Genomic DNA, 22,487 nt, shown 5'->3' on the forward strand with positions numbered 1-22,487 from the left:
CAACGCCTCAAATGGAGTCATCTAAATACTTGCCTGATAATTCTTGTTGTAGGCAAACTTAATAAGTGGAAGGTGGTCCTCCCAACTACATCCTTAATCAAGAACACAGGCCCGAAGCATATCCTCCAAGATCTGGATGGTACGCTCCGATTGGTCGTCCGTCTACGGATGGGATGCTGTACTAAAGTGCAGCGGTGAGCCAAACGTTGCGTGAAGTCCCTCACTTCAAAGTGAATTTAACATCCCTATTTGAAATAATAGATATAGGAACTCCGTGCAGCCTCACAATTTCCTTCACATACAGCACACCAAATGTCTCTGCGTCATCTGTTGCCTTAATAGGCAAGAAGTGAGCCGTCTTGGTCAATCTATCAATAATGACCTATATGGCCTCATTTCCCCTCCGTGACCTAGGAAGACCTGTCATAAAATCCATGGCAATCTGCTCCTATTTCCACTGCGCTACTGGTAATGGTTGCAATAAACCAGCTGGTCTCTAGTGCTCGGCCTTCACCTGTTGACTAGTAAGGCATTTAGCTACAAACTGTGCAATGTCCTTCTTCATCCCACTCCACCAGTACTGACGTCTCAGATTATGATACATCTTGGTACCACCAGGGTGAACTACAAAGCGGGAGGTGTGAAACTCCCGTAAGATGTCCTCACGACAAACTGTGGAAACAACTAACAAGCCCCTAAATTGTAGACCTCCATCTATATGTAAGGTCCAATCCTTCACTGTTTCATCACCAGAAATCAGAGTGTGAATAACATCCAAATCTAGATCCTGTCTCTGTAACTCAATCACTCGTCCGATAAGAGTGGGCTGAGCCACGAGACTACAAAAAAATGCTGACTCATTGCCAACATCATTATCAAAACAATACAATCCCATCTCTGCTAAATCTTTAAGCATCTTCCTTTTCCGAATGGCTAACGGCCAAAGTTCCACGAGATTTCCGGCTTAAAGCATTAGCTACCACATTTGCCTTGCCAGGATGATACTACAAATCAAAGTTGTAGTCTTCTAAGAACTCAGCCCATCGTCTCTGTCTGTTGTTCAAGTCCTTTTGGGAGAAAAAGTACTTGAGATTCTTGTGATCCGAAAATACCTCAAATCTCTCGCCATACAAATAGTGTCTCCAACACTTCAAAGCAAACACGACTGCCACCAACTCCAAGTCATGAGTGGGGTAGTTAAGCTCGTGAGTTTTCAACTGTCGAGACCCATAAGCAGTTATTCTACCATCTTGCATCAACACACAACCCAAACCATCACGTGATGTATCGCAATAAATCACATAACCCAAGCTATGCTCGGGTATCACTAACACTGGAGCTGTAGTCAACCTTGTTTTCAACTTTTGAAAGGAAGACTCACAGGCTTCATTCCATATAAATTTGATCCCTTTATGGGTCAATCTGGTCATAGAAGCTGCCAAACGGGAAAAATCCTTCACAAATCTGCGATAGTAACCCGTTAAACCAAGGAAACTCCGAATCTCAAATACATTTTTGGGTTGCTCCAAATTCAAAATTGCCTCTATCTTTGAAGGATCAACTGAAACCCCACCTTCCGAGACAACATGTCCCAAAAACTTCACCTCTTGTAACCAAAACTCACACTTTTCATATTTGGCATACAAACGGTGCTCCCATAAAATCTGCAATACTATACTCAAATGGACCTTGTGCTTTTCCCGAGTACATGAAAACTACCACAAACTGATCCAAATAATCATGGAAGACACGGTTCATTAGATCCATGAATGCCGCTGGTGTATTAGTCAGACCAAAGGGCATGACAAGAAACTCATAATGTCCATACCGTATACGTAACGATGTCTTTGGGATATCTTCATCCCTTACCCGCAACTGGTAATAGCCTGACCTAAAGTCAATCTTCGAAAAACAACCAGCTCCCCTCAACTGGTCAACCAGATCATCTATCCTTGACAAAGGATACTTGTTCTTGATAGTGGCATGATTCAACTTTCGGTAATCAATGTATAACCTCAAAGAACCATCATTCTTCTTAGTGAAGAAGACCGGTGCGCCCCACGGTGACACACTCGGTCGGATGAAGCCTTTTACTCTCAAATCATCAAGTTGCTTCTTCAATTCTTCTAATTCAATCGGCGCCATATGATACGGTGCCATAGAAATTGGCGCGGTACTAGGCATTAAGTCAATAGCAAACTCCACCTCTCGGTTTGGAGGCAACTCTGTCAAGTCCTCTGGAAACACATCTAGAAAATTACGCACAACCTCCGGATAATCAATCCCACAAAACTCAACATCATCGTTGGCAAAAAGGCTAGCCAAGAAGAACGTCTACCGATCCCGACCTCTAATACCGTAAAATGAAGGAGTGAGAGAATCACACCGATCTCCCACAAAACAGAAACAATCTCCATCTGGGGTACATACTGACACTTTGCCTCCGAAGTAACCAAAAACGGCTTTGAAGGAAGACAACCAGTCCATCCCAAGAATGACGTCAAACCCTGTTATCTCGAGAAGGATGAGATCGAACTCAAGAACTCATCCGGCAATGGTGATGGAACAATTCCTACAAACTCTGCTAAGAGTGATTCAACCCCCAATTGGCGTGTCAACACAAAGCAATTTATCTAACAGACTAATCTCCAATCCCAATGCCCGTGCAAATGATAAAGCAATGAATGAATAGGAAGTATTAGAATCAAACAACACTCTAGCCCAAGAATGGGACACAAGGAACATACCCATAACAATTGAAGGACTAGATGATGGCTCGGTTGGAGTGACTGCATACACACAACCCTGAGTCCTCTGCCCCTGATAATCATATGTTTGATAACCCAGCTGCTAAGTGGGTGCACTCGAAGAAGCCCCTCTGCCAGGTCGAGAACTCTGATCTGTCATAGTTAGCTGAGGTGGTGGCGGCAGTTGAAATCTTGACTGAACTGTGGTGGATTGTGTCTGCCTTTGCTGTGAACCTCTACCTCTACTAGAACCACTGCCCCACTGTGGACAATTTCTTACCTTATGGCATGTAAGCCACATCCAAAACATCCACTTAATGCCGCCTGAACCTGCATGCACTGTGACTTGAGATGCCCCACCTACCCACACTTGAAACAAACTACCTAAGCCTGAGTGTATTAGGACTTGTAATGTCCCGGCTGCCCATATCTGAAATAAGTAACATTCAGTCTGGAAGACCTAATGGACACTGAAGCTGTGGGTGCGGGTTTAGTTGACTGCTGTTCCTTGAACCCTGACTGCTCATTCTTCTGCTTCTTATGTGATTGACCCCGGAGATAGCACTCATGCTCTTGTTGTGCTTATAGGACTCTCTAATAGCTCTGCTGTCCTTGTTTTTGGCTCAACTACTAAGGCTTTTCGCACTGCTTTTGCAAACTCTGTCGGTTTCGAGGCAGCCACAATTGGCCTGATGGTGAGATCAAGGCTGTCAACAAACTTCTCTATTTTTCCCTCCTCATCCCTTGCAATCCTTGGTGCAAACCTCAAAAGTGATGTAAACTTATTCTTATATTCAGTAATAGTCATATTCCCTTGCTTTAGCCCATCAAACTCTTTCTTTAATTCCCTTCGCTTAGGTGCCAGAGAGTACTTCTCATAGTACAACTTCTTAAATGCATCATATGTCATGGTGTCCAAATCATGTGTGTGAGAAACGGTCTTCCACCAAATCTCTGCATCCCCAACAAAATTGTAAGTTGCCAATGTGATCTTCAACTTATCCGTCGCCAAATTCATAGCGTTAAGATGCTTTTCCACCCTATCCATGAAACTATCCGCAATAAGTGGATCTGGAATGCCCTCAAACAGAGTTGGCATCAATTTCACAAACTTTGCAATGTGGTAAAAAGTATCATTTGACTCACTTTTCTCTGGAGGTGGTGCTGGTGGTGGCATAACCTGTGACGATGATGCCACTGCAGTCCGAAACACATTATGAAAGGCTACCTGCACTGCTAACTTAAGCTGCTCCTCACTTATCTGAAGAGGTGGATCAATGGTCCCCTTCGTTTGTCCCTCTCTTGGTGGGACCAAATCCTGTAACAACACATCCTCTTCAACTTGCTCCTGACCCCTTTCTGTGGGATTGTAGCTAGAACTCCCCCCGGGATCCTTTCATGGTGGCATGATGCTATAAGGAAAAGGAAAAGGAAAAGGAAACGGCTGAAAAACGATGACACTAAAACACGTCCGAGAATTGAGTCCTCACATGAATGACTTGACAAGAATGGAAACACATAAACACCTTCCATACTCTCGGAATACCCAACTAATGATAAACATGATCATGATAATAATATACATCAACTTTAAACACTTAACACGTAATCATATAAGCGATTAAGCAATTAAACATGCTTTTCAAACAATTAAACACCTTATCACATGAAACATGCAATTCAACCTCTCATGCAATCCTAGGTAAGCCTCTACTCGTCGTCCTAATGGTATTCGAACCATTGCTCTGATACCAAATTTGTAACGACCCAAAAAGATGCCAATAATAATAATAATAATAAAATATATAAAATTTCGGCATGACTTTCGCAGAAAAAGTCCCTCTACAACTTGTTGAAATATATAAAGTTGCAATGGTCTCACTGAGCCTTAAAACTAATCTATTCTGTCCCAACACACAATGCAAATAATATACCACATTCCCAAAATGATTACATACATATATATATATATATAAATTCCCATTCCTCCATCTCATCCAAACAAGGAATCACCAGTTCACTACGTAGTCCCATAATCTTTTACAAGGAACGTACTTTAATTACATCAAGTTACAGTCCATGAAATATAGCCAAAATTTAAAAGTCCATAACTTACAACATTATACTAATTAAACTAAAATTTCACAAAATAGTTAAGATTACATTTATAAAATATTAAAGTTCTAATACAAAAAATAGTAAAAAAAATAGATCTCCAATCCTGTCTAAACTTGTAGTAAATCGTCGTCCGCCACCTTTTTTCAGTGTCCTGAAAAATGTTAAAAATAATGGGGTGAGCATAAACTCAGTAGAAAGTGTCTAAGATACACTTCTTATGACTCCGTAAATCCACGCAAAGAATATGTAAAAAGTAGGCGGGATCATACTATAGGGGATGCACATCAGTAATCACAACAACAAGTATATAAATATATGTCATCCAAAGACAAATACACCATATATGCTAATGAAGTGCAATGTCATACCAATGTCACTCCCCATTCCCGAAACATTTTCGTTTCAACTTCCAAACCGTTAGTGTAATTCGACCCAAGGCACTTTAAAGTCGTTACGAAAGGAGGATTGACTAACCATCCACGACCACAAGGCACCTCCAAGGTGTCATATTCGGCCTAGTTAGCTCAACCACGCTATGGTCTCTCCCTAGTCCCCTCTAGACCATACTAACACCACGAACAACTAAGCGTTTCCTAGGCGTCCGGTTTTCGCAATTACTTTTAGAAAACACTTTTCCCAAAATAATTTCATTTGTTTAAAAACATTTTTTCCCTTTTCTTTCCCAATGGATACGTGAATGCTTTATACTTCAAATCATCAATTTAACTATAGGATTTCACACATTCCATTTACATCATCATCACAATTTAATAGGAATTTCTACACATTCATTTCAATTTTTTTTTTTTTTTTTCATAACAATAGCATCAATTTTTCAAAGCAATAAATAATAATAATAAAAATCATAGAACATACAACATGTCAACACTAAGTATGCTCATTCACCGTAATGAAAATAGTTATGTATATGAACTCAAATAACACATAGAACACATTTATTATTTTGATTACACATAATTACAACAACCACAAACTAAGTAATAAAAAATTAGCATGCTTAGGATCAAATTTAAGAGGAAAAATTCACAAAAGACCTAAGACGTTATTGATTAGAACACCCCTACCTCAGTGGAAGTGAAAACCTCCAAAATCCCCAATGTCAAGCCCTAATTTCAAAATCCCTAGGCTTGGCCAAATGGTGCTTGGCTCCTATCAAATCAACGGCTTCGATGAGCTCTCCGACTTTGCTTCACAAGGTATTACCAAATTCCCTACAATAAATCCTTAATCTAAGCTTAAAGTGTGGAGAAAGAAAAAGAAAATAGAAGCTAAGGGAGAGAGAGAAAACTACCGAGAGGAATGAATGTGGTCTGTAATGGCCAAATGAAATGATAGACAAAATGGTGGGTCCCAAGCCTTAAGTAAATATCTTCACAGGTAGTTTTGTTAAGCTAATGTGCAGATTACAGGTTGCTATATGTGTTGAAGCTTTATGAGGTTCAAGAACACTTCCGTTTTATTTATTTGACAATCATTGTAATTTGCTTTTTCTGCTTGGGAAAATTACATGTTGTTTTTAGGGTTTTTGTCACAAAATTGCCAAAGGGGGAGATTATGAAATATATATTTTGGGGAGATTGTGAAAAATATATATATTGTATATTGGTTAATTTCATTGTCAAAACAAGTCCGATCGAGTTGTAATATTTCGGTTCAGAATTTCAAGGTTGAAGATCGGATGCGGATTTGAAGAAGTTCAAGGGTTCATAGTTTATTACACTCCGGGATAATGAGAACAATGCTTTAGGAAGGTATGTGAGTGAGTAAGAACACTTTAGGGAGTTTAGAAGGTTGAAGGAAATAGAGATTTCACTTTTGCCTCTTGGGAACCGGTAGGAGGATTCTTGAACCGGTACCATATTTGGGAACTGGTATCCAAAATGCATCAAAAAGGCTTCTAACCTTCTTGAACCGGTACCACAGTTGGGAACCAGTTCCAGGAGTCCTGACAGCATTAGAATTTCAGTTTCCTTATCCGTTTTGATTTCTTTTTGGACCAAACTTTCTTCCAAGTCTGATGCACGAAATTTTCTATATTTTCAGAGAGATTAGGACATTCTAAACTCAATATAAATCTTATTAGTCATCTAGGTTTATTCATGGCTTTAAGGAACATCAATTCTATATTTTGAGAAAGCCTTTAGAAAGATATTTTTATACACGGCTTTTGCATACAAAATTTCAGATATTTGAGAGAGCCTTTTGAGAGATATTTTTATTCAGAAAATCAATCCGATTTTTCCAATTTTATTTTTGAGAGCACACACATAAACACAAGAGTGATTTAGGAGTGTTGTTCTCTATCTCATCGGAATTGGAGCATAATCGAAGATTTATAAATTCCAGAAAAGCAGAATTCATTCGTTCTTCATCAAATTCAGATCTAGAAGAAAATGGGTGAAATGATCATACTTTGAAGGGGTCAGAGCATTCGTGGAGTGTTGTCTGATCTACCTGCAACTCTTCTATAGAGATCAAGTGTAAGCCTGAGGTAGAGAACTATTGGACGGTGGAGTCATAAATTCAGGGATCGTCAGCAATTGGCTTTTGGTAGAACAATAGAGTGTGAGACTGACTCAAAGTTCAGTATACTTTGCTTTAAATATAGTGGATTGTTTATCTCAGGACTGGAGAGTCTAACGAGGTTTTTCCTGTTACAATTGGTCTATTATACCAATTGGGGTTTCCTCGATAAAATTCTGGTGTCATCTCTCAAACTCTATTTACTTTACTTGCACTTTATTTTTGCTTTATGGTTTGATTTTAGTTTTATTTCGATAAAATTAAAATAAGTTAAAATTGGATAAAAGAGCAAGTTGAATTTATTAACCACTCCTCTAGGTTATCTATCCATATTATATTCCACAACCATTCTGCTGCACACAAACTCTTAACAGAGTGTTGGGCGTCCTGATCTTAAATGACCCCGATTTGATTTGTTAAGGCCCCAAACACTAAATAGGGATTCAATAACTGTTGTATGTGAATTTAAAGGCATGAACTTTACGTATACATGTGAATTCGGATTTCATTCAATTTTTAAGTTGTAAATTGAATACTTTAAATTGTTCAAATATTGGAACTTAAATGTTTAGCATGGTATATGATTTTAATAATTGTAATTGCTGGAACTATATGATATCATAATATTGTATAGCTGGATTTAAGATTGTTATGGTTGATTTAAAGGGCTTTATTAAATTAGAAGTTATTCATGTGATTTGATAAGGTTAATTGCTACATTAATTGCAATAACAGATAATGTGATTTAAATCATATTCATGGCTGTGTTGTATAATCTAATATGTGATATATCTTTGTTATATGTGAGGCCATTGTCAGGATATGGCTATACTATATATATTATGTCATTGTCAGGAGATAGCTACGTTATTATTTGTGCCATTGTCGGGATATGGCTTGATTATTTGTTGGTTTATTGTCAGGATATGGTTACAATATTTTATTTCTGTCCCTGCCATTGTCAGAATATATATTGATACGGTGTTTTATATGGGGTTCGTGCCATTGTTAGGATATATATGGATACGGTGTTTTATATGGGGTTGCGCTATTGTTAGGATATGGCTTTATATATTTATATATTATTATATGTACCATGATACAAGCTTGAGCTCTTGTGATCGATGGTTAGGAAGGAAACGTATATTGCCAGTTGAGATGGGTAGCTGGATTTAGGGATGTGTATGCTCTGGTAGAAGGAGGACTCGTGACCACCTTAGTGTGCACTTTGCATGAGATACTCACTATCTGGTTGAGTCTGCCTTAGTCCAGTGAGAGTTTTTAGTGTGTTTATTATATACCTATCGACTATGTAGTTATAGCATGAGTTAGCTAGGGGTGTATTGTTTATCAGGTCTTTGCTTCGGTTGTTGTAGAAATGATTTGTTCGTGGGTTTTGACCCACATTTGTTATATTTTTTAGGTTTTCGTCAGTAGTAGGATTAGAGGTTGCTCATGCAGATCAGAGACTTGTCTTTATTACTTTTCCGGTGTCATCGACGTAGGATTCCACTTCATTATTATTTATTTCAGTTAGGGAATTTTTATTAGGTGTCCACATTGAGGATTCCCGAATTATATTTTGGAGAATTAATTATGTATGGGAATTGGTTATTTATTCTTAGAGGTTTATTTATCTTTGGGAATTTATGGATTATTTATTCAGAGGAGTTATTTATTTATTAGTTTTCTTTGAACAATTATTTCTTTTTTATTTTTATTTTTATATTCTGTGTTAGATTTAAAATATTAATTGTTTGATATTCTTTGAATTTTGGTTTTGAACTTGATCAATTCACGGCTTGAAAATTTGGGGTTTCACAATTTGCCACTTGAACTTGGATTTTTTTTTTTCTCCTCTAGGTATCACAATTTGTCACTTGAACTTGGATTTTTGTTCAAGTCCTGACAATCGGCTCTTGTGCCACTCGCCCATTTGGACTATGGTATTTTTCCCAAGGCCTGGCGATCGGCTCTTTTAAAATATTAACCTGTCTTGTTCTACAAATCTTAGTGACTATTATTATCCCCCTGGATGTGACTCTCATAAAAATGTTTATAGTTTGAGAATCTCCCTCAATACAAATGTTGCTTTGAATGCATACTGTCATACTAGATCAAGAGCAGGTGAGGGAAATTGATTGTACACAAGGTCACCTGTTGCTATATCCTACTGAGCAACATAGTTATCAATACATGGAATTGATGATTATTGGAATTTATTCACAAATTTGCATGTGAATTATCTATAAAGTTAAACACTTTATGCCTGTTTTGTTCCCTGAAATTTTAATTGTCCTATTCACAATGTTTTTTTAAATATTTTAATGCATCTAGAAAGGAACCATTTTGAAAAATGAGAATTTTAATAGCCCTACAGTGTTCTTTATACTTGTTTACTTCTAAGTTTTTGAAATGGTAACATCATTTTTAGATGGCTACTCATTTTCCAAATGGATTAATTTTAGCACAGTTTAGAAAATATATATATAATAATTTATTATTATTAGTATTAATCCAACCAAAAAATAATATTATTATGTTTGAGGAATATATTATTATGACAGTACCTATTTCACAATTCTGATTCCTCATTTCTGGCACAGGACAATATTATTATGTTTGACGAAGAAAAATCCAAGATACGCATCATATGGACAAGTTGAAGAAACGTAGAAAACAAGACCACGTCTTGTGAATGATATGTAGAATGTGTATGTACACGTGGATTGTAACATGTTTGACTTGACTCTTGGACACTGAACAGAAGCGATTTTTTTTTTTTTTTTTTCATCAAGAGCCATTGTTATGACATTTATTTGATTGCTTAATTTTTTAATTTTTCAAAGAAAAAAAAAAATATATTTATTCAAAAATGTGTGTTTTCTTGAAAAGTGTTATCTAAAAACATAGTAAAAAAAAAAAACTTCGTATACCACTTATGTCATATAAATATAACATAATTATAAAAAAATAAAATAAAAGCAAGTAGTAGTAACAATAATTAGAATTGACTTTTCAATATAAATAACACCGACTTAATTGATTGCTTGACCAATCAAACATGTCTAACATTACTATAGTCGGTTCAACCATATTAGCATGTTTATTAACATGTCTAACAAGTTATTATTTAACATGTTTATTTTGTTCTACAGGCGTTCAATCGTTATCTACTTTGCGGCAAAATCTTATCTCTAGTCCGGTACAAAGTAGAAATCAATTCCAAGGCCAAAAACATATATAGGCTATGTCGACCACAAGATCAATAATTCCTTGCAGCTTCATCAGGCTTCATATCAATCCCTCTACCAGTTCTCAAACAATCATCTTCAACCCCATTTATCATTCTGCTGCAATCTCAAAACACAAGAACAAATCCTATTTTCCGGCCGACAGGAGGTTGCGACATATCAGCAATGGCCGGAGAAGTCAATCCGATGCCAACACAAAGATGTAATATATACTCAGTTTTCTATATATATATATATATATAACACCTAGCTGAGTTATTGCTAAGGTGTGATTTCATATGTCGATGCAGGGACTTGGTTGTTTATAACAGTGTCCAACCAGGAGCCCCACCTCCCTCAGGAACCCCTTCAGACTCAGACTCTAGGTAAGTTCAAATTAGACTCATCTATATTGCACAATTTAAATATATTTTTCTTTGGGTTCCGAAATTCAAAAACATTTTTGCTAATATTATACTCCTTTTGTCTTATATTAATGGTCAATTTTTCTCTTTTTTTTTATTTTTATTTTTATTTTATTTTTTACGTGTCCTAAATTAATTGTTCTTTTTGAAAAATTACATCTTTTCATTATATTTCCCTTAAAAACTTTAATTTCTAAAGATGACTTCTATTTAGAGACAAAGGGAGTAGCAGGAAACATTGGATTCTGGGAGTGGTAATAACAGCAATTCTACCATTTTTGAGCCACAAATGGGGGCCATTATTTAAACTGACAAGTAAGGATCAATTAAACAATTTTTATCCATTCTCTTTTTTGTTTAATAAACATTTGCTGTACTTCTTATACATACCATATATCCTTGCAAACATATATTCCTATTATTGGTGATTTTTTTTTTTTGGGTAAATATTATTGGTGATTTTGTTCTTGTGCATTTAGTTTTGTTTTTGGCGAAAGCTTGACTAATTAAACTTAGATGTATAGAGGAAGTCGAAAACGCGGTGGAGACAGCAGACGATGTAACAGAAGCTATGGAAAATATAGCAGAGCAAGTGGAGAAGGTGGCCGACGAAATTGGCGATGAGCTCCCTGAAGGTGGAAGACTTCAAAAAGCCTTTGCCTATGTTGAAAATAAGGCCAAAAAAGCAGCTAGGGATGCTCATTCAGTTGAACAATTCATCGATAAGGTTTCACCTTATACCCTTTATTTTTATCTTCTAAAATGCATCATATCGATCATCATTAAAAGAGGGACTAATTTCATTGCCTAAACATTTCTGTTAATTAATTGTCAAGATAAGTATCTCAATTTGCTTTAACAATAAAACAATTTTGATTGTTAACTCAAATGGAAACAGGTTGAGGCACTGGAGGAAGAGGTGGACTCCTTCATTGATGAGGCCAATGAGATAACCAAAGAAGCAAAGGATAAAAAACCAAGTACATAGTTTTTATTTTTGACGGTCAGTGTACCATTCTGACCTCTAATTTGTTAAGAAAATAGTGTAAGATGAGATTTGTTGAATTTATTTGTAGATGTAATTTGATTATAGTTAATTAATGGGGGAACTATACTTACCTTTGTGAGATTTGACTTAATTACGAGTAGTCGAAATATTTGCCTATTTTTTGCGAAGACCCTTTGTGTTTGATTTGATTTGATTTGATTTTTTTTTTTTATGTGATTTTACTCATCTGCTGCTAATATTTTATTATTAAAAAGCTAAAATATTTAGCTATGTCAAATTACCAATTTACCCACATTAAAAAATATTTTTTTCTCTCCTCTCTCATTCTATTCATTCACTGCCGCCACCATTTTTTTTTTTTTTTCGGTCTTACTTCCGGTAATTCCTTTGGTAGGTTCAATTGAGAAATTAAGTTAGACGAGTTTACTGGTCGTCTTCCCACAAAGGAACAGTCTAATTACTTTCAAAATGGATGCCAAACTTGGCTTACAACCCTACAATTTATTCAGGCTTGATTCCTCAATCCAAGGAAAGAATCGTATCGTGTCTAACTAACAAAATAGCAGATAAACTTGAGCTTAACAAATTATGCAGATAAGAAAATTAAAAAAAAGATAAACATGAGCTGAACCAACAAATATGGATCAGATCAGGTTCGGAAGAGAATATAAAGCTAAGTGAGTGAAAGTCGCGTATTTGGTTATAAGAGGCCTAACAATCCTGCCCGCCTGAAAAAAAGAAAGCTTGTTCTCAAGCTGGAAAGTCTGGGAATCGATCTCTGAAAGCGTAATAGTCTTTCCACATTGCACCTTCAATTGGATGGCCAACCCAATGGACTAAGAGGCGAGAAACAACTTGATTGCAAAACTTAAAGATACCACGATCCGGAATCTTGAGTGGAACCCAGTCAGTAACACTTTGATAAGAAATTGTAGGAAGAGTAGGGGAGACTATAGTAGTGAAGCCCAACTTGCCCTTGAGAAGGGAAACATGGAAGACGAGATGCAACTTACAGGCAAATGGAAGATCAAGTTTATAGGCAACTGGTGCAAGCGCTGAAGAACTTGAAATGGTCCATAGAATCGAGGAGCAAGTTTGTTAGAGCCTTGGTGTAACGACTTAAACTCGAGGGTCTGGATCATTATCCGGGTCTTTAATCGAACCTGATGTCATCTAAGGGTATTACGGTCATTTTTAATATAATTAACGTATCATACTATGTTTTGTATTATGTGAAATTCACGTATTTGGTTATAAGAGGCCTAACAATCCTGCCTGCCTGAAAATTCAAAAAGCTTGTTCTCAAGCTGGAAAGTCTGGCAATCGATCTCTGAAAGCGTAATTGTGGAGGGAAAAAATCCCCCCTCCAGTAAGAATCGTCCACGTCATCATATTACAAAATTATCTTAGGTACAGCAAGGGCCCAATCGGTGTCAAGCCCAAATTGGGAGAACCCAGTCCAGAGCAAGCCCAGACAAAGTCTTGGCTCCCATATAGACCGCTGACCCAGGCCATTCGGCCCACTTACCAAGCCCAGACGTCAACAGCCCGGGGCACCAAGGGTGAACTCCAAGCCCATTAGCTGAATCGTCTGGATCAGCCCACATTCAGGCCAATCCTAATTAAAGGTAGACCAGTCCTGCTAGACAAATGAATCAACAAAGAAAGCAAGTTCTGTGCAAGGAAAGTCCTGCATGGAAAGAATTGTAAAAAGGAAAGGGTTGTAATTGTAAAGAATGTTATATATGGAATGGATTGGAGGACAAGCCATGCGAGTCCTACCATGATTCCACTACTTTGTTTCCTATAAATAGAGGCCTAGACCTCCAATAAGATCATTGAGCATTATACACTTATTTCTGAGTAATATATTTGCTTGTTCTGAGTGAGTTGTATTTTTCTTTTTATTTATTTTAGTAGAGAGAAATTTTGCACCGTTGGCGCCGTCTGTGGGAACGTATAGAAATATACTCCCACTCTTGTTTCAAATTGTTTTTGTTTCCACGATTTGGAATGTCAAACGGAGAATCAACGGCGGCTGATCAGCAGATGGAGTTGATGCAAAAGATGCGAGAAGAGTTCTTGCATCAATTCGAAGCACTCCATCAGGCGAATGAAGCCAGCGTAGCCCAGATTGTATTACTTCAACAGCAAAACGACACCCTACAAATAGCTATGGTTTAGTTAACACCTTAGCTACCACCAGTTGATATGGCTGCACCCCCTCCCAACCAAAACGAGCCTCAGGTTAATGGGGTTCGGCTGAATGAAGTTCGGCCTAGTGAAGTTCAGCAAGAGTAGACGACAAGGTTTGAGGCGGTGGCTTCGGACAATCTTCCTCGTTGCACACAGGACGAACAGGCTGAGTCCAGCCATAAGCTTACGGTATGGTCTAATGGTGTTCCAGATGTTGCAGGGGTAAATGAGGCCTTTGACGAGAAGAGATTCTTGAGAGTTCAAACGCCTATCGAGATGGCCAGGGAATATAAGAATTCTCTCGTGAAGACCCCATTCACTAACGATGTGTACCTTGTTGACAGACCTAAGAAATTCACTATGTCTTCCTTTACCCAGTTTGATGGTACGGGGGATCCTTCTCGGCACCTAGATCACTAAGCATAAAAGATGGCTTTAGACGATCACAATGACCCATGGATATGCAAAGTTTTCCCTACCAGTCTAACAGGGGCTGCACTGGAGTGGTTCAGGAATAGGCCACACAAATCTATTCCAAACTACGAAACTTTGTGCACTATGTTCCTGGCGCAGTATTGCGGTAATAAAAAGTAAAAGAAGAGTATTGCTAGCCTTTTCACTATAAGGCAAAAGAAAGGAGAAACATTACAGGATTTCTTGTCCAGATTTGCCATCCTGCTACCGCAATAGAAACATTCAAACTTGCAATGATTCAGGGAACTAAGTTCCATACATCCCTAGTTAAATATTCCCCTTCGGATATGCAGACTCTCAATGCTACGGCACAGATATACATCTAGCTTGAGGAGAATGTGGCCCACCGGGCGCAACATGCTACCCTCGTTACAGTAGAGAACAAGCTTCAGGAAAGGGTTTCAAACTAAAAAAGCCGAAAAAGCTAGCACGTTTCGGCACTAGCCATTCAAATACTCGAGAAAAGGCAAAGGATAGAGGAAGTGTTCACACCTCTCCACATAACCTTGGCTCGGCTATTCCAGGAGAATAAGATGAAGTTTGCAGCCCCTCAGCCGGTAAGGCAACCTTTGGAACAGAGAGACAAGAACAAGCACTGCGCCTACCATAGAGATTACGGGCATACAACTAATGATTGCAGATCCCTTAGGCGGCAGGTGGAAAACATGATACTGAGAGGTGAATTGGTAAACTACCTCATAACAAAGGAGTATGTGAAGCCCCTGGAGGTCAATCCTCAGAAAGTCGAAGGTAATCAAGTGAAGGTCATCCATGCAATACATGGAAGATCGGAGGATGATCAAGAGTCAAAGGAGGTATACAGATCCAGATTGAAGATAACCCATAAGCTAAGGAGGTTATCCTCAGTGAACGCTATCGTTTCGGGAAGCGTTAACATTGGGTTCGGCGATGAAGATCTATCCAGAGTTCAACTCCCCCACGAGGATCCGTTAGTCATCAGTCTCTTGGTGGCGAATTTTATGATTAAGAGGGTTTTGATAGACCCAGGTAGTAGTGCCAACATTATCACAAAGGCGGTCTTTGAGCAGCTGGAGATTCCGTTATCATCAATTCGGCCCACCTCCAGCCCCTTGATGGGTTTTGATGGTACAAAGGTGGACCCCTTTGGGGTAATTGACTTATCCGTGACCGCGGCAAAGAGGACACTGAAGGAGAACTTTGTTTTAATGGAGATCCATCCTTCTTATAATCTCATTATGGGAAGAGGTTGGATCCACCAAATGAACGGGGTTCCGTCTACCCTTCATCAAGTGATGCGATGCTTGTCTCTGGACGGTAAAGAGGTTATTGACCTCAGGGAAGATCAAGTTGCTGCCAAAGAATGCTACATGTTGACACAGAATGAGGCAAAGAAGGTAATAAAACAGTCCCAACCAATCGTACCTCTTGGGAGCATGTCCAAATAGCAATTACAGAATCTTCTACCCAGGTATTTGAATGTAGAAGATGAGGCCAAAGTTGAAAAGCCTACCAAGGAGTCTCTGGAGGCTGTCGAAGTAATCCTCGATGATCCTCAGAAAGTCACCTACATAGGCTTTTCCCCCACGGTCGAAGAAAAGAAAGCATTGATTGATGTCATTCGATGGAACGCAGATGCATTTGCTTGGGAGCATTCAGATATGGTAGGAATCAATCCTTCAGTCTCATGCCATAGCCTGAAGGTAGATCCGGCGTTCAAATTTGTTAAGCAGAGGCACAGAAGGTTCACTCCTGAGCGCAACTGAATTATAGCTGAAGAGGTAAACAAATTGCTTCAGGCGGGCTTCATCCGAGAAGTGCACTACCCACAATGGCTCTCTAACGTGGTGGTAGTTCAAAAGAAGAATGGAAAATTGAGGGTGTGCATAGATTTTACTAATCTCAACAAAGCCTGCCCAAAAGACAGTTTTCCATTACCCAAAATAGATCAGATGGTTGATGCTACCACTGGTTTTAAAAGGCTCACATTTCTTGATGCATACTCTGGCTATAACCAAATCCCCATGAATCCAGAAGATGAAGAGAAAACTGCCTTCATAACAGAGAAAGGCACCTACTGTTATAGTGTTATCCCCTTTGCGCTCAAGAATGCTGGGGCAACTTACCAGCGTTTTGTTAACAAGATCTTCAAGGAGATGTTGGGAAAAACGATCGAGACCTATATTGATGATATGGTAGTCAAAAGTGTGAAGAAGAAGGAACATCCTAAGCACCTCCAAGAGGTTTTTGACACTTTGAGAAGGTATGATATGAAGCTGAACCCTTCGAAGTGTTCTTTTGCGGTTTCTTCAAGACAGTTCCTCAGCCATATTGTAAACAAAAGGGGAATTGAGGTAAGTCCGGCTCAGGCACAGGCCCTTATACAAAATCAAGAGCCAAAAACCCGTAGGGAAGTACAGGTTTTAACTGGCGAATCGAAGCTCTTACTCGATTTATCTCTCGATTGTCAGATAAGTGCAAATCATTCTTTGATGTAATAAGGTCCAAAAACAAAGACATATGGGGACCTCAATAGCAGGTTGCTCTCAATCAGCTGAAGTGCTACATGGCTGAACCCCCGATTCTGTCAGCTCCGAAGCCTGGTGAAACTCTTATCATGTACTTAGCTATCTCCAGCATAGCCACGAGTGTAGTATTGATTAGAGAAGAAGGTAAGAATCAGTATCCAATCTTCTACACCAGTAAGACAATGACAGGTGTAGAAACACGATACAACAAAACAGAGAAGATTATATTAGCATTGGTGTATGCAAAGAGAAAACTCCGACACTACTTTGAGTTATACAGTATCAAAGTCCTTACCAACTACCCCATGCGGGTCATTCTTTCCAAGCCATATTTATCTGGAAGAATGACCAAATAGGCAATCGAACTCAGTTCCTTTGATATATCCTATGAACCGAAGGTGTCACACAAAGGTCAAGCACTAGCTGATTTCCCTTAGAATATGAGGAGAAGCCTGAAGAGCCAGGCCCTTCCGAGCCACAATGGGAACTTCGGGTGGATGGTTCTTTGAACCTGATTAGTGCTAGGGCCAGATTCGTTATCACAACCTCCAAAGGCACCAAGCTGCAGCAATTAATCCCTTTGACTTTTTCTGCCACTAACAATGAGGCAGAATATGAGGCCTTGCTCGCAGGACTCCGGTTAGCCAGCTTCAGGTAAGGTGTCTAAAAGTTTTTTGTGATTCTCAACTTGTTGATGGAGAGTACCTTATGAGGGTTCGATCAAATCGAATTCCATCAGGTACCTCGCGAGGAGAATTTCAAAGCAGATCTGTGACGACCCAAGTTTTTCAACCCGGTGCGTCAGTGATGAACCGAAAGATGATCCGATAACGAATCCGAAATGTGGAAGCAAAAGACAAACAACGGTCTCTAGAGATACAACATGACTCTAAGACACCATTGTGACCCTCAACGAGGTCACGGGACCCAAAGGAATCAAATGCGGAAACAACATTTCAAAAACGGACAAGAATGCACCTAGGGGCAAAATTATCATTTCTAGCTTAAAAGTGGGTGCCACCGAGCACACCATTGGAAAGATAATGAAAAATCAATGAACTTAGACTCAAAAATCACTTGATTCGGAGTCCGGATGAAGAAGATATGCCTAACAGAAGAAGAAGGGGCAAAACGGTCAAAAAGTGCCAACCAGAGATCATCTAACCGGTTAGGAGGCCAAAATTCACGACAAAAACACTACCCATGCACATGTAACCGGTTACGAAACCCCTCGTAACCGTTTACATGTGAAGGAGGCAGAATGGGCAGCCCAAAAACCTGGCAGTAGGGGTTTTTCTGGGAAAAATGGAAATTTGAGGGCCAAGATGACATTTTCTGGAAAAACTCAAAGAAGAAACCCCCCTCAAAATCAAGTTTTTTACATGAATCTCAAGGAAAATCGAAAAATACGTAATGTGAAATGCCCAAAATGCCCTCCCAAGAAAACTGGTCCAGAGGGTCTAAAAAGCTGCTAAATTTAAAAACTTAGAGCTGAACTTCGGATGCGATTTCTGATGCCAAGATGGCATTTTCTGGAAAAGCATAAAAAAGAAACCCCCCCCCTTAAAATCATATTTTCTGTTCAACTATGTGAAGAACGGAATTTATTTCCCAAAGAAAATTCCCAAAATACCCTTAGGTTAGAAAATGCAACAAAAGTGTAAAATGAGTCCGTAGGAGGCTCATTTCACCAAAGAAGAAGCTTTGCCCAGAAACGACCATGCACGCAAACGTAAGTTACCTAGTAAGATGTGCTACAATGGTCCATGGCCCAAAAATATGGCCGATGCAAAATATGACCCACCAACGGCCAAAATGCCAAAAATGAAGTTTGGAACGAAAACTTAGAATTCAAAACTATGAAATGATTTCAAAATGCCGCTTGGCCCTTGGCCACACTTCATACATGATCAATGAGACCCTATGGAAGAATCAAAATGGAATTCCCACACCCAATGCAAACATGGTGAAGCAAAAACTCAATATTTTTCAATACTTTCATAACATTCCATGAAGTTAAAATTTATATAAGACACAAATTACATGTCATTGGCCTCCGGCCTCATCTCATACATATCAAATACATCGTAAAGAGTGTACTCATGTACACATTACATATAAGGAATCAAATGTAAACATGTTGACATATAAGACTACAATTGGCATTCCAAGCCAACCTTCACAAAAATGGAAGTCTCCAAGTCCACAAACCATCCAAGCATAATGAAGGCCTTAACTTTGATTCTTGTACCTGAAATATGCCCCAGTATTGTAGGGGTGAGTAACATAAAGCTACTCGTAGGAAATGAGCATGCATCGACCTACGTTTTACAAGTTGCATGATTTAATCATTGTGGTTCATTCCACCTAACGTCTATGTCAAAGGTGAGACTCAAGGAGCATCCTAGCTAACTAAGATCATTTCTAGCATCAATCACCTCATTCATGCAATTATAGCAACATAGGTTCATGCTTACACAAAGCAACAACATAGGAGCATGCTTACACAAAGCAACAACATAGGAGCATGTTTACACAAAGCAACAACATATAGATTCTCAAGGTTATCAACTTGAAGTCTAAAATGCAACATCAACTAAATATAAAAATTTAGCATAATTAGAATATCTAATACCACACATCAAGACATAGATTCTCTAGGTTATCAACTAGAAATCTTAAAGTGTGAAATCAACTAAATATATCAATTTAGTATGGATGTACTTAACAACATCAAAATCGCCAATAGCCAAAACCACAAGTTAACAAGGTAAACATGATTGTCAACTTGGAATTGAATGCGAAAACAAACAGTGGAAGACTTGGACATCATGCTCGGAATTCTACCAAGACCTCAATGGTTATTCCGGGCACTAACCCGCAGGGAAGACCACCCTAAGTGCGTACTATCTCAATGACTTAGAGGACTCACGTCTCTGTACTAGAGCCAAACCCTAGCCATCTTAACTCAACATTGTTCCAAGATTCCAAAATAAGCCAAATAAGTTCATAACTTATACATATTACTATTACATAGTAACAAGTTAGCAATATAACTCTCAATTGTGCATAATAAGCATTTCATATCCATAATGCTATGAAATCACAAGCCAATAATATATTCATATTAGAAACATACTCTCATGAATATAAACTTAACAACAATGCTCTTCAATGCATATAACACAATCTAGTGAATACATCACAAGTCTAAATCCATGCTCTTAAAATAGAAACAATCAAAATTTAATTACATCAAAATAATCAAACTCTCTAGATTTCAAATCATTTCCAATTAGGCCTAATTTAATATATGTTAATAGACATATCATGGTCATTACATATATTCACACACAAGCTTAATTAGGCCATGAAACCACCAAAATAGATTTTAATTAATTCCCTTAATTAAAGTTTCTAGATTTTCAAACTCAACCAAATGCTCTCAAATTAAAGTATGTTAATAAGCATGCCAAAACTTAATTTAGAAACATAACACAACTCAATTCCATGCAAGGTATGGCCATGAACTTAAATTTTTCACAAAAGATAAATATTAATTAAAAAGAGCAATTCTTATTTAATTAATTCTAATTTAATATATGTTAACCAACATATTAAAATAAGAGTTTCTACCATGCCACAATTCAAAACCAAGTTTCTCATCATCATGAAAATTAAATCTTATACAAAGAATTAAATGTTTCAAATTTCCTAGATTTGATACAAGGCATGCATATAGGTTGTATAAACATGGAAAACACACAATACAATGCATATAAAATCCTAAAATATTCCCTACCTCCATTTGAGATGAAATCTCAAATCCCCACCAAAATAAATCGGCTCCGAATCCGACGAAACTCCTAGGTTTTGTCGGGGACAACACCACGAACATGAATCCCAAGGAATCCCCCTCAAAAACACAACTAGACTTCAAACCCGAACTCAAGAAATTGCCAAAATGAGATTCCAATCGGTTGGAATTGAAGGCCTCGCCGAGGGGAGCAATAAACACAAAAGCATCACCACTTTTTAATAAAGGGAAGAAGTCCAAAAGATGAGAGAGAAGATGGCAGCCATGGATGTAGCTTGGACCGGCCATGAGAGAGGAGAGAGAGAGAAAAATCTAATTTTTCTTTCTAAGACCTCCTATTTATAGAAAAACTCAAAAAGTGCCCCGAACAGGCCCCGCCGGGTCCGGAAAATTGGAATTCACGCAGACGCGCTCAAATGGCAAAACTCTATGAATGAAAAAGATTCTAAATGAGAAAATATGAACAACGGAAGAAACGGTGTTGAAAACTGAGTCCCGAGTAGAGAGTTATGTCCAAAACAAGTTTAGCGCAAATTGGGGCCAAAAACCCTGAAACTGGAAAACATCGTCCAGGAGGAAATTCTAAGAGTTCACAACTTGACGAAATGTGAAAATGAATCCCATATGAGGATCCAGGCTCAAAACAAGGCATTGAGCAATAATTTTCATTAATTGCACAATGACCCCTCCAAAAAGTGAAAACTACGAAACTGCCCCAGAATGAAAATATCTTCCAAAAGATATTTTCTTAGATACCCCTAAAATAAAATATCTTCAAAAGATATTTATGAAAAACACCCCAAGAAAAGAAAAAGTTTCCAAAGAACTTTGCATTTATGCCTCTATGGACACCGGGAGCAACCAGAGTACTTTCTCACGAAAGTAAAGATACGTATCTCATAGAAATCATTGAGAATGAAGATACGCGAAGTCAGAAACCAACTCCGAACATAAGAAGTGTGGTTACGCAACAGAGTGACAAACGACGAAAAGACGAAATAGGAAAAAAGACAAAATAGGGAAAAGACAAAAAGTGAATAGTGTCGAAAAACGAAAAGTGCAGAACTGACTCGGTCCTCAAAGGAAGTTGTCAATCCACAGAAAAGAGTCTCGGAAATCACTCCAGAGCATTCGAGACGACACTAATCGACAAGAAACCAAACTTAGAAGGGAAAAGATAGCGGATAAAATTTATTCGAAAAATCCGGGTCATTACAAGATCAGTTGGCTGCAACAGCGTCTTCTTCGGATGAAGATTTGGTCTAGATCGTACCAATTGACATCCTGGACGAACCAAGTATAAGCCCTCGGTAGGAGATAATGGTGATCCTAGACGTTTCACACGAACCATGCTGGATGGATCTATTGGAAGCTTACCTTAAGGAGGGGACTCTTCCGAACCAGAAGGTCGAGGCAC

General features: G+C 38.4%; 2 protein-coding genes across 5 annotated transcripts; one reads left to right on the plus strand and one right to left on the minus strand.

Moving 5' to 3' along the window:
- Positions 1 to 496: 496 nt before the first annotated feature.
- Positions 497 to 895, minus strand: LOC132277689 (uncharacterized). Its single transcript, XM_059779536.1, has one exon. It carries the CDS (start codon positions 893 to 895, stop codon positions 497 to 499), a length of 399 nt encoding a protein of 132 aa, XP_059635519.1.
- Positions 896 to 10,508: 9,613 nt separating this feature from the next.
- On the plus strand, positions 10,509 to 12,206 carry LOC132279250 (uncharacterized). 4 transcript variants are annotated; one of them, XM_059781179.1, is made up of 5 exons: positions 10,512 to 10,865; positions 10,954 to 11,028; positions 11,282 to 11,382; positions 11,592 to 11,794; positions 11,966 to 12,206. In XM_059781179.1, exons 1-5 carry the CDS (start codon positions 10,660 to 10,662, stop codon positions 12,053 to 12,055), a joined length of 675 nt encoding a protein of 224 aa, XP_059637162.1. In that variant the 5' UTR covers positions 10,512 to 10,659; the 3' UTR covers positions 12,056 to 12,206. The 4 variants fall into 4 exon arrangements, with proteins under 4 accessions (XP_059637163.1, XP_059637162.1, XP_059637165.1 ...); XM_059781181.1 differs by having other exon boundaries at positions 10,809 to 10,865; positions 11,290 to 11,382; XM_059781180.1 differs by lacking the exon at positions 11,282 to 11,382 and having other exon boundaries at positions 10,509 to 10,865; positions 11,584 to 11,794.
- The last annotated feature ends 10,281 nt before the right edge of the window (positions 12,207 to 22,487 follow it).

The sequence above is a fragment of the Cornus florida genome, unplaced genomic scaffold, assembly GCF_030987335.1.
Source record: "Cornus florida cultivar Cherokee Brave unplaced genomic scaffold, ASM3098733v1 CherokeeBrave_3.0.0_Hap2_Chr10, whole genome shotgun sequence".
Taxonomy (NCBI): domain Eukaryota; kingdom Viridiplantae; phylum Streptophyta; class Magnoliopsida; order Cornales; family Cornaceae; genus Cornus; species Cornus florida.

Coding starts and splice junctions, on each gene's coding strand:
- LOC132277689 (XM_059779536.1), bottom strand. CDS start 895: ATGGGATTGTATTGTTTTGATAATGATGTTGGCAATGAGTCAGCATTT.
- LOC132279250 (XM_059781179.1), top strand. CDS start 10,660: ATGTCGACCACAAGATCAATAATTCCTTGCAGCTTCATCAGGCTTCAT. Junction 11,029..11,281: donor CCTTCAGACTCAGACTCTAG/GTAAGTTCAAAT, acceptor ACTTCTATTTAG/AGACAAAGGGAGTAGCAGGA. Junction 11,795..11,965: donor TTGAACAATTCATCGATAAG/GTTTCACCTTAT, acceptor AAATGGAAACAG/GTTGAGGCACTGGAGGAAGA.